Consider the following 13,337-nt stretch of genomic DNA (forward strand, 5'->3'; position numbering starts at 1 on the left):
ATGCCAAATTATATTCCTAAATTTATAAGAGTACTGTACTAGATCCCATCCTATACTGACTACACAGAAGTGAATTGTCATTACATGAAGTAATGTCTTGCACAGTGGAATTTTTAGCCTTTAAACAACCAATGACTGTCAGGGTAATTAAGTTTATTCTTCCATAAGTGTTACAGGTTTTTTCTATTGAAAAAAATCTAAAGTAAAAATAGCCACACAGCTTAGTACACAAGTGGAAAAATAACACATGTTACTGTTAGAAAGCATAACTGCAAATAAAAAAGAACAAAAGTTAAAAACCATAAGTCAAAGCTCAAAGCAACTATAGCAAGAACTAAACAGACACCACTGAACTACTTGATAAATATTGAAGCTGTATGTGCTGTAACATTGTGTAATTCCAATGTCATCTTATGTACTGAACTTTACACACAAATTACTTTAGTCCCGAGTCCTATCAGGGCAAGTTCAGTGATGTCTAATTAGTGAAAAACATTCAGTTTAAAAGATTATCGCTCATGTTAGTTAACCATGCAATATCATGCACACTAAATAGTTTTGTTACTGAATGAAACTTGTTATATTGAGTGGTACAACTGATGGTATACATAATGAATGTACACATTAGTAAAATTATCATTCCAACCACATACTGGTACTTTTCCACATTCCACAATAAACAATGTTAATATACTGTATATCAAAGCAAAAACTTAACTAAATAGAGGAGGATTTTTTATGATATGAAGGGTTTAATCATGCATCAGCAAATGAACACAAAATTAGGAAGTAATTCCACTTATGCATCCTTCATCAAAAGCTGTAAAGAAATCATTCTCTGACAGAGAATCATGCCACTGTTCATAATGAACATTACAATACCTTTTCGACTGTGTCACTGCCATAGAGTGCACCCTACGAGAAAAAACAGAAGTGTGCTTGAAATAAGTGTGCTCTTTTGAATGCTACTCAACAGTTCAGTAAAAGAAAATGAACTAAATACAAAGCATTTCAAAGAGAAGCTCTGAGAACTGGTCCAATGAATATAGGAGCAAGTTAACTTCAGAAAGTGAAACCTAAATGCTTGACAAGCAATCTTACAAAGTGAAAAGAAATGACAGTGGTTAACCATTCTTAAAGAATATACAATATATATATTAAACCTTAACACCAACATTGATAGGAAAAAGTGATTTACACCATTTATCCTAGAACGCTAATTTAAGAATTCTATCAAGTGCCTTAATCATCTGAAGTGTTCTCTTAAGCACTATTCAAATTGAATTTTTATCATTAAAGATTTTAAGGCACAATCCAGTTATGCACATACATCTACTCTGCATTAACATATGTTCACAAGGTCATATACTATTCTGTATTAGGTAAGGTGGTAATGTCTTTTTATGATCAAGAAAAAGATTCATTTGAAGATAATTTTTTTTTCAATAGTAAATGATGAAGGCTGCATATTTGATAGAAAAGCCAATACAGTGTATAAAAAGAAGGTAAGAAAAACCAAATTATTCTGAGAGGAAAAAAGTTTATAAATGCAACTCATTGCCTAAAGAGAACCTATTACTTGAGTACTTCAATGGGTACACTTCAAACTGACAGAGGCAGATTGATTCCAAGAGGTTGAACTGTTCCTCAAAGGGAATATACAACTTACTTCCTCCTCTGATTGACATCAGTGGTTTGAGGCAAATAATTTAAGTTTGTATTAAAACACAAACTATTATTAAAAAACAAACTATTTTACAGAAGATAATCACTCAGTGGAAGGAAGTCTAAAATGAGACATACATGAGGAATAGTATGATATAGTACCAGAACTGGCCATCTCAACTTGCATAAGGATGTAAAATACATCAGGGCATAGGTTGCTACTTTACCACCAATTACATTGATGATAATGCAGAGGTTAGAAAATCTGATGTTGGCAAAGTCTGTCTGCCATAAAAAGTGGGGCAATATCCTGAATACCTACTTTAGGCTGTAAATATTCACCAAATGACCATGATAAGTAATGTGAATGAACACACAGCATCTGAATCCCTACAATGGGCCACAAGAATGCACCAAATACTGCAACTGCGATGAGTAATGTGAATCTTTTATAAGCTGAAAATAAAGTGGGCCAAGCTAGCCTATTGACTGCCACCACAGGAACAATTAATGTTCAGTGTAAACACCCTGAGACACGAATGTAATTTGACTCACACTGTTAAGTGTCCGTATTTCATGTACTTGAAAAGGAAGGTCATATCCTTTGATAGAAAACTGGTACTCTTACTGGATTTCTTTAATCAATGAACTAAAATAGCCTTGGTAATTTTATAATGACAAATTAAAGTCAGAAAAGGAAATGATCCCAAATGATTCCTAGATATCGAGGTGTTTGGCCTTTGGTCTTCATCAATCCTGAGGAAAATTAAGTAGTACTACTGACTGCCAGTTTCCATTGTTAAAACAGAGAAATCATTTAATTTGTATGTCCATTGTGCCCGCTGCTAAGATTATGTTTTGATGAATAATTTCTCCGATGACAGCAGTTCATTTGGGAATTTCAGCAAGCTCCTAAGACCCATAAAGGTAGATTCAACAGTAATATTTGGTAATAATACAAATAAACTGGCCATAATCTCTGTGGGATCTTTGTATAACTTAGGAGATTGTTGTCATATGAGCCTTAATGAGATTTTTTTTTTTCTTAAACGATATTTACCAGCTATAGACTGTAAAGTATTGTTGAGTGCAGGGATGCATTCAGAAACATCTGACAAGAGGTCAGCCTACAGTGGGAAGATGGAAGATCTCCAGGTTTAGTAAGAATGTGCTGACAAACATTACTACAAAAAACAGAGCCATAGCAGAAGCTCCTTTTTGAGGGTAAACTACCTGAGGAAGAGGGCCCATACATCTCATTATGTGTATTTTTATTTCTCCTCAAATTGAAAAGTACCTAAAGGGCTATCAACTAGTAGAGGACAGACCCAGAAAATAAATGGGGTGCAAAATGAGGCTGCTTACAGGACTAGTAAAAAATTGCTTCCATCCACCAAAGGTCTTCCTGAAAATAAATACACAACTGTGGAAGGCAAGAGAGCTTCTTCGGGCTCTATAGCTGGTTTTGCCATCATGAAGTCAACAACTGATTCAGGATTTTTATTTTTCCAGCTGAAGAGGTAAAAGGATAATTGAACTATCACAGAATATGAGTTTTTCACCAAGAGAACAGGTAAGCTATACAACTACTTCCACTGCTCTTCTCTCACTGATGCCAATCCCTGAATAGGAGGTCCCCTTGGATTGGCTTAATTTTGACCATAAAAATTCATTCTTGCTAGCAGTTTATTTCTATCATGACTTCATTGAAATTACATAAAATCAAAACTTCATTCTAATTGAACTCTGTATTTGAGAATTTGTCATGTTGCAAGAATTGGCAATTCCTACTAGAGCTGGTACATGACTCTGGTTCAGCATGTGACGAGGATCAAGGTACTGAAACTGTCCCTGTGCATGTTTCAAACTGGTATGACCAGAGCATTAAGAAACACGCCTCTCAGATATAGCAAGGTATTCATTTGCAGGATGATGCTGAGTAAACACTGAAGAAGGAAAGATAACTAGCACAGAAATTCAGACTGGCAAGAGACTGTAAATACGCTAGAATATTTTCCAAGTCCTTCATATTGGCAGTTATCTTATTCAAATGGGCTTAATTATGAAAAGTCCTGCCTTTCTATAAGATAAATCCAAAGTTTTACAGAATATGGAAGGAAACTGCAAAATCTCTCCGAGTGACAATACTAAAAGGAAAAAACTGCTGCAGCCAAAAGCGTTATGCTGGTCAGATGTAGTAGCCTAAGTAGAATACACAGCTGTAGAAGCAAGAGTCTGCAGTGCAGTTGTAGGCTTGGGAGAAGAGGCAGTGATCTGTCAGTACTTCAGCTCAAAGTTTTCCTCCTCTGAACCAAATGGATTCTTACTTAGGAAAGATTAAGATGAACTTGGGTGAGGGGTAGTAAGGTACTGAATTGAGAATCAGACAGAGAACAAAGAGGAAGTGATGCAAACTTAGTACAAGACCACTCTAGCCATGCTCTTTACTTGATAAGATTTTCTATTAATTTTTTTTTTTTTCAGGTCCAATTCTGCCAAAGGCACTCTTTGAGACCTACAAACTCAAACTTGTCACATACAAAACATTGTAGAAACATTCTGAGATTTATATGGCATACTCCATCTTAACTGTCAAATTCATATTAATATAACACAGAAACACACTGAGATTTATATGGTGTACTCTATATTAATTGTCAAATCCACACTGTCTTAACACTCAAAGAATGAGGTGTCTTTAAATTTTTGTCTGAGTGACTTAATATTATCAGTCTTCCTGATTTCACGAGGGAGCTTATTGTATAGTCTTGGAACTTCAAAGAGCATCTTGGCTCAAATAACTTGAGACCATCTGTAGCCAATCTTGTGTTGACTCCATCTATTGACTGTATTTATCTGCAGTGACTTTAATCACCAAACTTCAGAGCGCAATTCACATATGTGAAAAGCTAAATGTTACACAGCATCTTTTACTCTAACATTTGGAACAGATTTCATGCTCTTCATCTTCAAGGATGCCAAAATTCTGCTCTGGTCAAAATTTCCTCTGCTGATATGATTACTGTCCAGACAGAATACCTCAAGAAAATTAGGAACAATTTCCCATTTAAATTTATTTTAATCAGGATGAGGAATTGAATGAAATGTTAGTATAAGGTAGCACTGTACAGCACTAGTGCAGAAAAGGAAAGGACTGCTTGTAATTTCATTATTCTACCCAAAACATGCTCACAAAGGCATCTAACAGATGAGGTTTTAAACCTAAGTAGGAATTTGTGAAAATTATCACTTGACTGATGAGGAAGAAAACTCAACATCAACAGTGGAGTACAAGCAACAAAAAATTTTAAATTCAGAACTAAGAGATGAAAAGATATGGTTATTAATGAAAATACTGGTAGTGTTGTGGGTGGTTCCTCACTGAGATCTCCCATTTGAAGTACTACACTGAAGTAATAGGCTCCAGTAATGCATTGTTTATATTCCTATATGCACTTAAAAACCCTAAAGGTAAGTGATTTGCTGAAATCATTATGATAGAATATAGAGAAAGAGTATTATGATGCAAAAAAAAAACAATTAAGCTATTAAAGGTAGTTGGGACCTGTTATGCTAATTAGTGTCAAGTAAAGAAAACAGAAAAAGACATTAATAAATGGAGAATGCACCAACAAATTAAAGATATATAATGCCGAGAACAAAAATGGGAGAAAAATTATGTCTGTCAATCAAGTCTTCATCCTACTATATGTAAATGTAACTCAGTAAGAGTGCAGAGTAGAAAATGTTCTTGGGATCAGATCATAATAAAAACTTAGTCCGATATAATTTTCTGAGAGTCCTAAGTCCATCTGACATAATTTTCTAAGAGTCCTAAGTCCATTAACCACACAAATATACACAGTTTTCTTTTAAAAAGAACTATTCTATGGATTTTATACACAATATACATAATAAATGTCTACCCAATGGAAAATTGAGAAAAATGAGCTCCATGACTTGTTACTTGAAATTTGAAAAAGTTTACATGGTACTGTTAGAAAGGTAACTGGTGACTGAATTCCTCACAAATCATAAATGCCACAGTTTATGAATAAATACTCTTATATGCAGATGACTGTGAATGGCCTGGAAGCCAGATCCTTACACTGTATGCTGTACTTAAAATTTTCATAAAAACATGAAGAAATGACAAGTTATTTTAGAAGAGAAAAGTTTAGTTTTTTAATCAAAATAAGCTAGCTCGTCAAGTACACTACGCTATGGAACAATTTTTCCTCCTTACAAGTTCTGTATAGTATGCAGTATGTAAAATAAAGTGACTCGTTTGAAATGGTATGAATTACTTGACAACCATACAGATACTATGTGATGTAATGTTATAGTAGCTCCCAAATTTTTTTATGCACATAACAACAAACAGAACCATGCTAAACAATCTCTCTCAATCAGGATTCTGAACAAAACAAACCTATTGCAAATTATAAACATTTGATGTAAAAAATTCATAAAAAAGACTAACCTCTTCACTGCTCATGGCCTCAAATTCTGCTGCAAGGGAGTTGTTATTTGTTGCAGTAACAAGCACACGACCTTCCTCTAATCGAGAATGCAACAACTGTGCTTGAAGATCTTCAACTTGTTCAACCAAGTCTGAAATATAACTGTCTTGTAAATAGTGCATTGTAAGCTTTATGTTTCACAGCTCTCATGGGAAAATATACCTCATGTTTGAAAGAATCTGACATGACATATGCACTGAACTGCAACCAATACAGAATTGCAATATTAGTGATGAAATTTACAAATTACTTTTATTACAGCCATGAACTTGAAAGAAGGATGCTCATAAAAGTATTCCAGTCAAATGAATGTTATACCATTAAAATGACAGCCCATCATGTTGGCTAGACTTAACACTACTTTGCAAAACAAAAACAGAATATACTCACTTTTATTCTCTTCCCTTAACTGTTTAATAGTTGCTTGAAGTTCAGCAGACTGTGCATTCTGAGGATCAATACTTGGAGAGCGCTTCCTAGCATTTTCTTCTGCGGTTCTTAGCCGCTCAATTTCACAACGCAATTCTTCTATAACCTAAAAGAGAGATTACACTTACAGCTGTATCAGTCATCAAATAATTTTTTTCTTGTTACATTAACATTAGCAGGGTTTGCATTTTTCATTTTCAGTGAAAGGTGGGCTTGACAGTCAAGGTGTTACATACTTAACATATAAATACATTTGTAATAATAATGAAATCGGAAAATCATAATCACATCTGATGTACAAAAGTGAATGTTATATGATACTGTCAATGCTGTACTGGCAGCCATCTGCACATCCTTAATAAAAGTTCAACTCTAGTGTAACTTAAGAAGGACAGCATTAATTATTCATAGTGTTTACACAGGTCCTTTGTTATTACTTGTGGTATCCATGAAAGGGATGAGGCCTATGAACGTGGAATATTTAGCCTAATTTTTGTGGAAGCTTCTAAATTATATTTAAATTTGTTTCTTTGGGGCTGAAGGGCCACAATTTTTTTTTTTTTTTTTAAGAACAGCTACAAAACGTATGTGAGATTTACATACACTAAAAAAATCTATTGTGAGTTTTAATGGGATATCCTATAAATTAAATTTACTGCAGCATATTACACTATCATCTACTGTATAACATTTCTGAAAGGCACTTTTGAGCTGTGAAGTTTCCATCTTCACTGGTCCTTACATTCATTTTCCTTATCCCTAGTGTTGGGATTCAAAATGAACATAGTTTTGGTGTAGAGGGGCTTTTCAGCACTGAACTCTTTGCTAGTGATGAGATTGAAGAATTACTGGTCAAATTAAGAATCTTTAAAGTTAATTCAACATTTAGCCTTAATTTGTGGCACACAAGTGGTACGTCAGAGTAGTGAGAGAACTTGAGCTGCACAGAATATTGTAAATTTTAAAATGGGCCTTTCTAACCAATCACCTTTTCTCAGTTTTTTCCTGCCAATGGAAGACACTTTATAGAATTTACAACATGGAATTACTAAAACATTTCTTTACCTTTTAGCAAATATGAACTTTTCATTAGATGTGAGCTGTAACAGCTTAAACAGTCTGACCTCACTCTTGAATGCAACCTGAGATTCTTGTTAATTCTCTTAATTGTAATATATAATACATTGTTCAGTATTATAGTTTACAGTATTTTTTTTTTTTAAATGTCATTATAAGCAATGTGTTAGTACTTAAGTATCGCTCAATCACACATGAGGTTGTACTTAAGAAGTAGCTCTGTTGTTCTCTACTTAATGCTTCATAATATTTTCCTAGACATTCCTCCTTTACACTAATTCCAGAGGTGAGGCATGCCTTTTGAGGGTTAGACACAAGAGTTTAAAGATTTAAAGTTGCTGGAAGGCTTTTACTACTTCAAATAGTGCACGGGGCTGATTTTTGCTCCATGCTTGTTTATCGTCACTGCTAGTCATTTAGAACAATTCAGTTGGGGAGAAGGATACATGGTCTTCTAAAGGGTTTCTCTAGACTTCAATGAAGGCTTACATTGTATGCCTTGCAGTCATTAATGTTACTGGACCATTTTGAATCAGTCATACCTTGTCTGAAGTTGGTTCAAGTCTTTTTTAACTTTACAGTGGTTTTTCTTAAATATTAATGAGAAAAACTAAGTCACCTTCCATAGGTTTACTCAAGTTTGTTGGTCAGCAGGCATGGTTTCATTATTTGTTTTCCATAGGGTGCTTAAGATCAATTTCTGGTGAATGATTTTGGGTATTATTTACATTATAGTAAAAAGAAAAATTTATTTACCTTTCATTAAAAAGACTGCAAAAAGATAGAATTACCAAAAAATTTTTTGTATTTCAATGTGATGATGATATTACTGACATTATGTGTTTACAGGGCATCTGGGTCATATTTTTAAAACAGTTAATTTAAGTCTCTTTTTTCAGAAGCTGCACATTTTTTAACCAATTACCAAGAATAAGTGAGGTACACCTCTATTTTTTCTTTAAAGCTCTGTGCCTTTATTAGAAACAATCCTTGTTAAGAAATGAATAACCAAGATGCTTGCTGGTATGTCAAATTAACACTGTACATTTCTGTAAATAGTTCAGTAAAAGCACATAGCCACTGGATACCAGTTACAAGCTGCATTTCACAGCTTTCCTTTCTTTTAATAAACTTGGCTTGGAAGCACTCCAGAATGCTTTAAAGCTCTCAGCTTCCATACCCCTCTCTCATCTCATCTGACATAATTTCTTAAATATGATTCAGTCAGTCCACACACACACTCACTCACTCACTCACTCAACTGCAGGTTATCTTATAAGGTAGTAGCAACTTTCCCCTAGTAGTTGCAACTGACATGGGAATGTTTCTCCATCTGAAAACTACAACAAGTAATTTGCCTCAACTTTGAACACAGAGAGAAATAGAGGAGTGGGGAGGGTTACCCTAAATACCATTTAGCACAGTATATTAGACTATTGTAACTGTGCCCCAGTCAGGAAACTAGCATCTTCAACAGCAACGATGCCCTAGCCAACTTACTTCTGTGTTTGGTTATTCAAAACTTTGCATACCCAGCCTCTGGATATTCATGTCGGAAGAGAAAAGTGGACACCAGGAGGCACATTAGTTACTATAAGGTGGCTTATTTACTTGTCTTACCTCTACAACTGCAAATGGCACAGCACAGCCTAGAACTGATGTAAAATTTTTATTTTATAGTTTTATAAAAGGAATTCCTATTTCTGTTCTATTTGTACAGAAATGTAACAAGTTCATGTCTTGTAGATACTTCTAAAGGAAAATGGTAAAGCTTAAAACAAAATAATTTTTAATTACAATGTACAACAACGTGCATTTTATATAAAATGTTTATTCAGTTGCGCAAGTCCAGAAGAAATAAACCTATTTGCAGATTGAAGTGGTTTTGCCATTTTCATACTTCATGTATTGACCAGTCTCCCATAAAAATTTCAAAAATATATGATTTGATGATGGAGTTACATTGTGAGCGCTGCAAGTGAAATGAACACATTGCAGTTGTAGGTACCCCAAAGTGGTTGTTGGGAAAAGCTTAAAAGAAAAGCTTCATCAAGTCTATTGACCTGCTATTTCAAGTCTTTTGGGTCTAAGATGATTTGATCACTTTGTGAAGTATATCTTAGTTTAACCAGACCACTGAGCTGATCAACAGCTCTCCTAGGGCTGGCCCGAAGGATTAGATTTACTTTTACGGGGCTAAGAACCAATTGGTTACCTAGCAACGGGACCTACAGCTTATTGTGGAATCTGAACCACATTATAGCGAGAAATGAATTTCTATCACCAGAAACAAATTCCTCTTGTTCTTCACTGGCCGGTCGGAGATTCAAACTCGCGACCAACAGAGTGGTAGCTGAGAACGGAACCCGCTCACCCAGCGAGGAACTATCACTTTGTGAAAGGATAGGTATATAGTGCTCTGGGTTCCAAAAAAAGTTTACAGAGAAGGACATCTCAAGAATTGAAATCTTTGTTTTAAATCCTTCCCCCATTTATTTTACTTAGAAACCCAAAAGAAAGGAAAACAAATGGGGAAATCAAAACCCAGTGTTTAATGATTTACATACTTCCCTTATAAACATACTAATTTGCTCAAAACCACTGGTAATGTCAACTATATCCCCATTCCTCCAACCTTCTGCATCAGAAAATGTCAGCAATCAGCTCAGATCATTCTAAATGTAAAAAACAAAAACTCTTAACTTTGACCTATCAGGAGAAGGGTATATCACACTATAGACAAACAAACAAGAGTCTTCTGAAACTAGATTCATACCATTCAACAACTCCAAATCTGCCTTTATAGGAAAAGATTCTTCATGCAATGTTTCAGACATTTACACTCTATCTTCTGGAACTAAAAATCTACAAACGAAATTAAAAATCTACAAAAGGAAACCTCCAGATTTTCACGTTATACAAAAACTCTAATTCTTGTTGAATCTAAAGCTCTGTAAGCCAGGTTCATTCCAAAAATTACTTATACATAAACATACCTGAGCACTCCTTTCCCTTTCAACTTTGATCTCCTCTTTCTCTCTTCTGGAGAGTTCAGCCAACTTGGAATTCTCTTGATGCAGTGCAGATGCTGAAAACTCAGCTTCAGAAACTCTGTCTTCCAGAGACTCTTTTTCCTTTTGCAGCTTTTCTAATTGCGACTTGAGACGAATTCCTTCCTCCTCAACAGATTTTTTTTCCTTTTCCAAACTCGCTAATCTGTTGATAAAGATATCGACAAAATCAATACATGCCACCATTCCCTGCTTCAAGTTTTCAAGACTTTGAAACGTAATTTACTCTGAAAGAAATTAAAAACTAATGAAATGCAATAACTCCAGGTGTTTGTGAATAAAAAACAGAAGTTATGAACTTGTGTTAAAAAAGCATGGGAAGGGGAAGCTACATCTCACAATACTGTATTCAATGTTCATAACAGAACTTCTCATAATGCAAGTTAGTTCATATGAAAAAGTTGGAAGCCTTCCTCAGACAACTATATCCAGATGCCCTTCAGTGAAATAGTATTTTCAAATAATTTGTACTTCATGTAAATGTTCTCCCATCTAGGATTTTTATCACTTACTTTATGGTATAATTTTCTATAGTCAATTGTTTTTCTCGCTCAATTCGATTAATGAGCTCTCGACTCCTCCGCTGTTCTTCAGCCTGTCTTTCCTCGCTGCGTAATTCAGTTTCACGAAGTTGTTCCTCCAACATCACCACTCTGAGAAAAAGTCAAAGTCTTATTTTCTAACCTGGTTATTATTACAGAAATGTGATAATAACATACAGTAGATCCCCCGTATTCACAGGGGATGCGTACCACACCCCCCGCGAATAGCAAAAATCCGCGAACACTTAAAACCCCTCTAAAAACACTTAGAACTGCCCATTTTGACAGTTTAAACACAAGAAAAACCCTCTAAAAATGCTTATACCCAAGTATTTTAATAGTTTTATCACAAAAAGTGCATTTATTCATGAAAATATGAAAATGCAGTAATTGGTGAATATTTCTCAGTGAAAAATACAGCGAATGGGCGAATTTTCCACGAATAATGGGTAGATACATTCCACAGAGAAATCCACAAATACGTGAGTGCGAATCGTGAGAACGCGAATACGGGTGGTTTACTGTACTACCAATGTATCTTCCCCCAAAAATCTTATTTTATTCCTATAAAATATTTCCAGCAGTTATAAACTTATATTAAATAAACTGAATCACTTGCACTATTCCACTCTTTTACTGTCAAGTACAGTTTCTATACATTCTACAAGTAAAATTTTAATAAGGTTTATCAAACAAAAATAACAGTGTCATATTTACGCAGTACTAGCAAAACGTGCTACTTGTAATCTTCAAAATTCCATGGCAAAACAATTCTGAACCCAATGTAAAAGCAAATACAGTAAGTAAACATGTAGCACATGGCCTTGAATACTTGGCAATGGCCCAGACAGGTGAATAAAGGAATGTAAAAAATAAAAATTTAAAATATTGTCTTCCTCTGCAATAATAAGAAATTCAGCCAAATTTACCACCAAATTTCATTTTTTGTCCTGACACTTTGGGAACTGACATTCAGCTTAGTGGTTACCTGGCCTGATATGCTGCGTTGTCTTGCTTGACTCTTGAAAATCTGTCATCAGAGTTGACCTGATTTTCCGCCAAGACACCAACTTGTTGCTGCAACATTTGTACCTGCAATGAAATTATACTTTGCAGTCCTAGTTGAACTGAAATGGTTCCCTTATGTTTCCTAGTTTAGAGAATTCCTATTTTGCTCCAGTGCAAAATACATAAATGAAACTTAATGTGTGGAACCACTAACAATGTTAAAACTTAAAACAGATAGACTCTTACTAGGTTTACAACTCGATGATGATTTTAAAAATAAAAATAAAACCTTTAATCTTCAGTGCATTATTAATTTCGTGATGTGAAGCTACTAAACAGTTGTCTTGAAACCTTTGGATAATGTCTATTTACAAAATGTGTTCTTCAAGCAAGTGTTTCATTATCCGTTCAACATACGTTTAGATTTTGTGAAGACTGCTGTTAGAAAAAACAGGATTTCCTGACACGTTCACCTCTGAATGAGTTATATGCACAGGAAATCTCATATAACAACACGACAGGAAATCAGACACCAACATTCAGATAGGAAGCTCTGTCAACATGCATAAAAATAGGAAAGAATGAATACTTCACTTACCGTTTTAACAATCTCTCGAAAATACTGATGGCCAGGGTATCTGGGTGGCTGCTTAGTGATCTCAAACTGGCCTTGCCACATATCAAATTCTAACTCTAGGTCTAAACTATTATCCACCAACAGCGAAGTGTTGTTGTTTTCCGCATCTTCATCGGAATATTTGCCATCACTACTGTTACTCATCAATGAGTCCCTCATTGGGTCTTTATTCACCATGTCCGCGTTCTCAGAATCTTCTGTGTTACTACTCATTGTGAGGGGATACCCACTCATTACTGAGTGGCACACACTACACACATTTTCCAATGGTTCTTTGATCTGGCACTAAATGAGAATCACACAATCATCACTTTTTACCCAAAACTTTGGCAGCCACAAGACACGGAACTTTTTGAGTTAAGACACCAACAGGAGAAGTGTATCT

At 34.9% G+C, this 13,337-nt stretch overlaps 1 protein-coding gene across 8 annotated transcripts in view; it reads right to left on the bottom strand.

Moving 5' to 3' along the window:
* The window catches only part of LOC136850667 (rab11 family-interacting protein 4A-like), a 396,666-nt gene that overhangs the window by 6,409 nt on the left and 376,920 nt on the right, over positions 1 to 13,337 (bottom strand). For 6 of the 8 annotated variants that reach the window (XM_067124430.1, XM_067124428.1, XM_067124429.1 and 3 more), the window contains 6 exons: positions 12,296 to 12,399; positions 11,278 to 11,418; positions 10,691 to 10,910; positions 6,579 to 6,723; positions 6,149 to 6,279; positions 883 to 915 (listed from right to left, as the gene is read on the bottom strand). In XM_067124430.1, coding sequence (XP_066980531.1) covers positions 883 to 915; positions 6,149 to 6,279; positions 6,579 to 6,723; positions 10,691 to 10,910; positions 11,278 to 11,418; positions 12,296 to 12,399 — 774 coding nt within the window. The remainder of the gene's footprint in view (positions 1 to 882; positions 916 to 6,148; positions 6,280 to 6,578; positions 6,724 to 10,690; positions 10,911 to 11,277; positions 11,419 to 12,295; positions 12,400 to 13,337) is intronic. The other 2 variants (XM_067124431.1, XM_067124427.1) reach the window with 1 other exon arrangement.

The sequence above is a fragment of the Macrobrachium rosenbergii genome, chromosome 22 (genome assembly GCF_040412425.1).
Source record: "Macrobrachium rosenbergii isolate ZJJX-2024 chromosome 22, ASM4041242v1, whole genome shotgun sequence".
In the NCBI taxonomy this organism is placed as follows: domain Eukaryota; kingdom Metazoa; phylum Arthropoda; class Malacostraca; order Decapoda; family Palaemonidae; genus Macrobrachium; species Macrobrachium rosenbergii.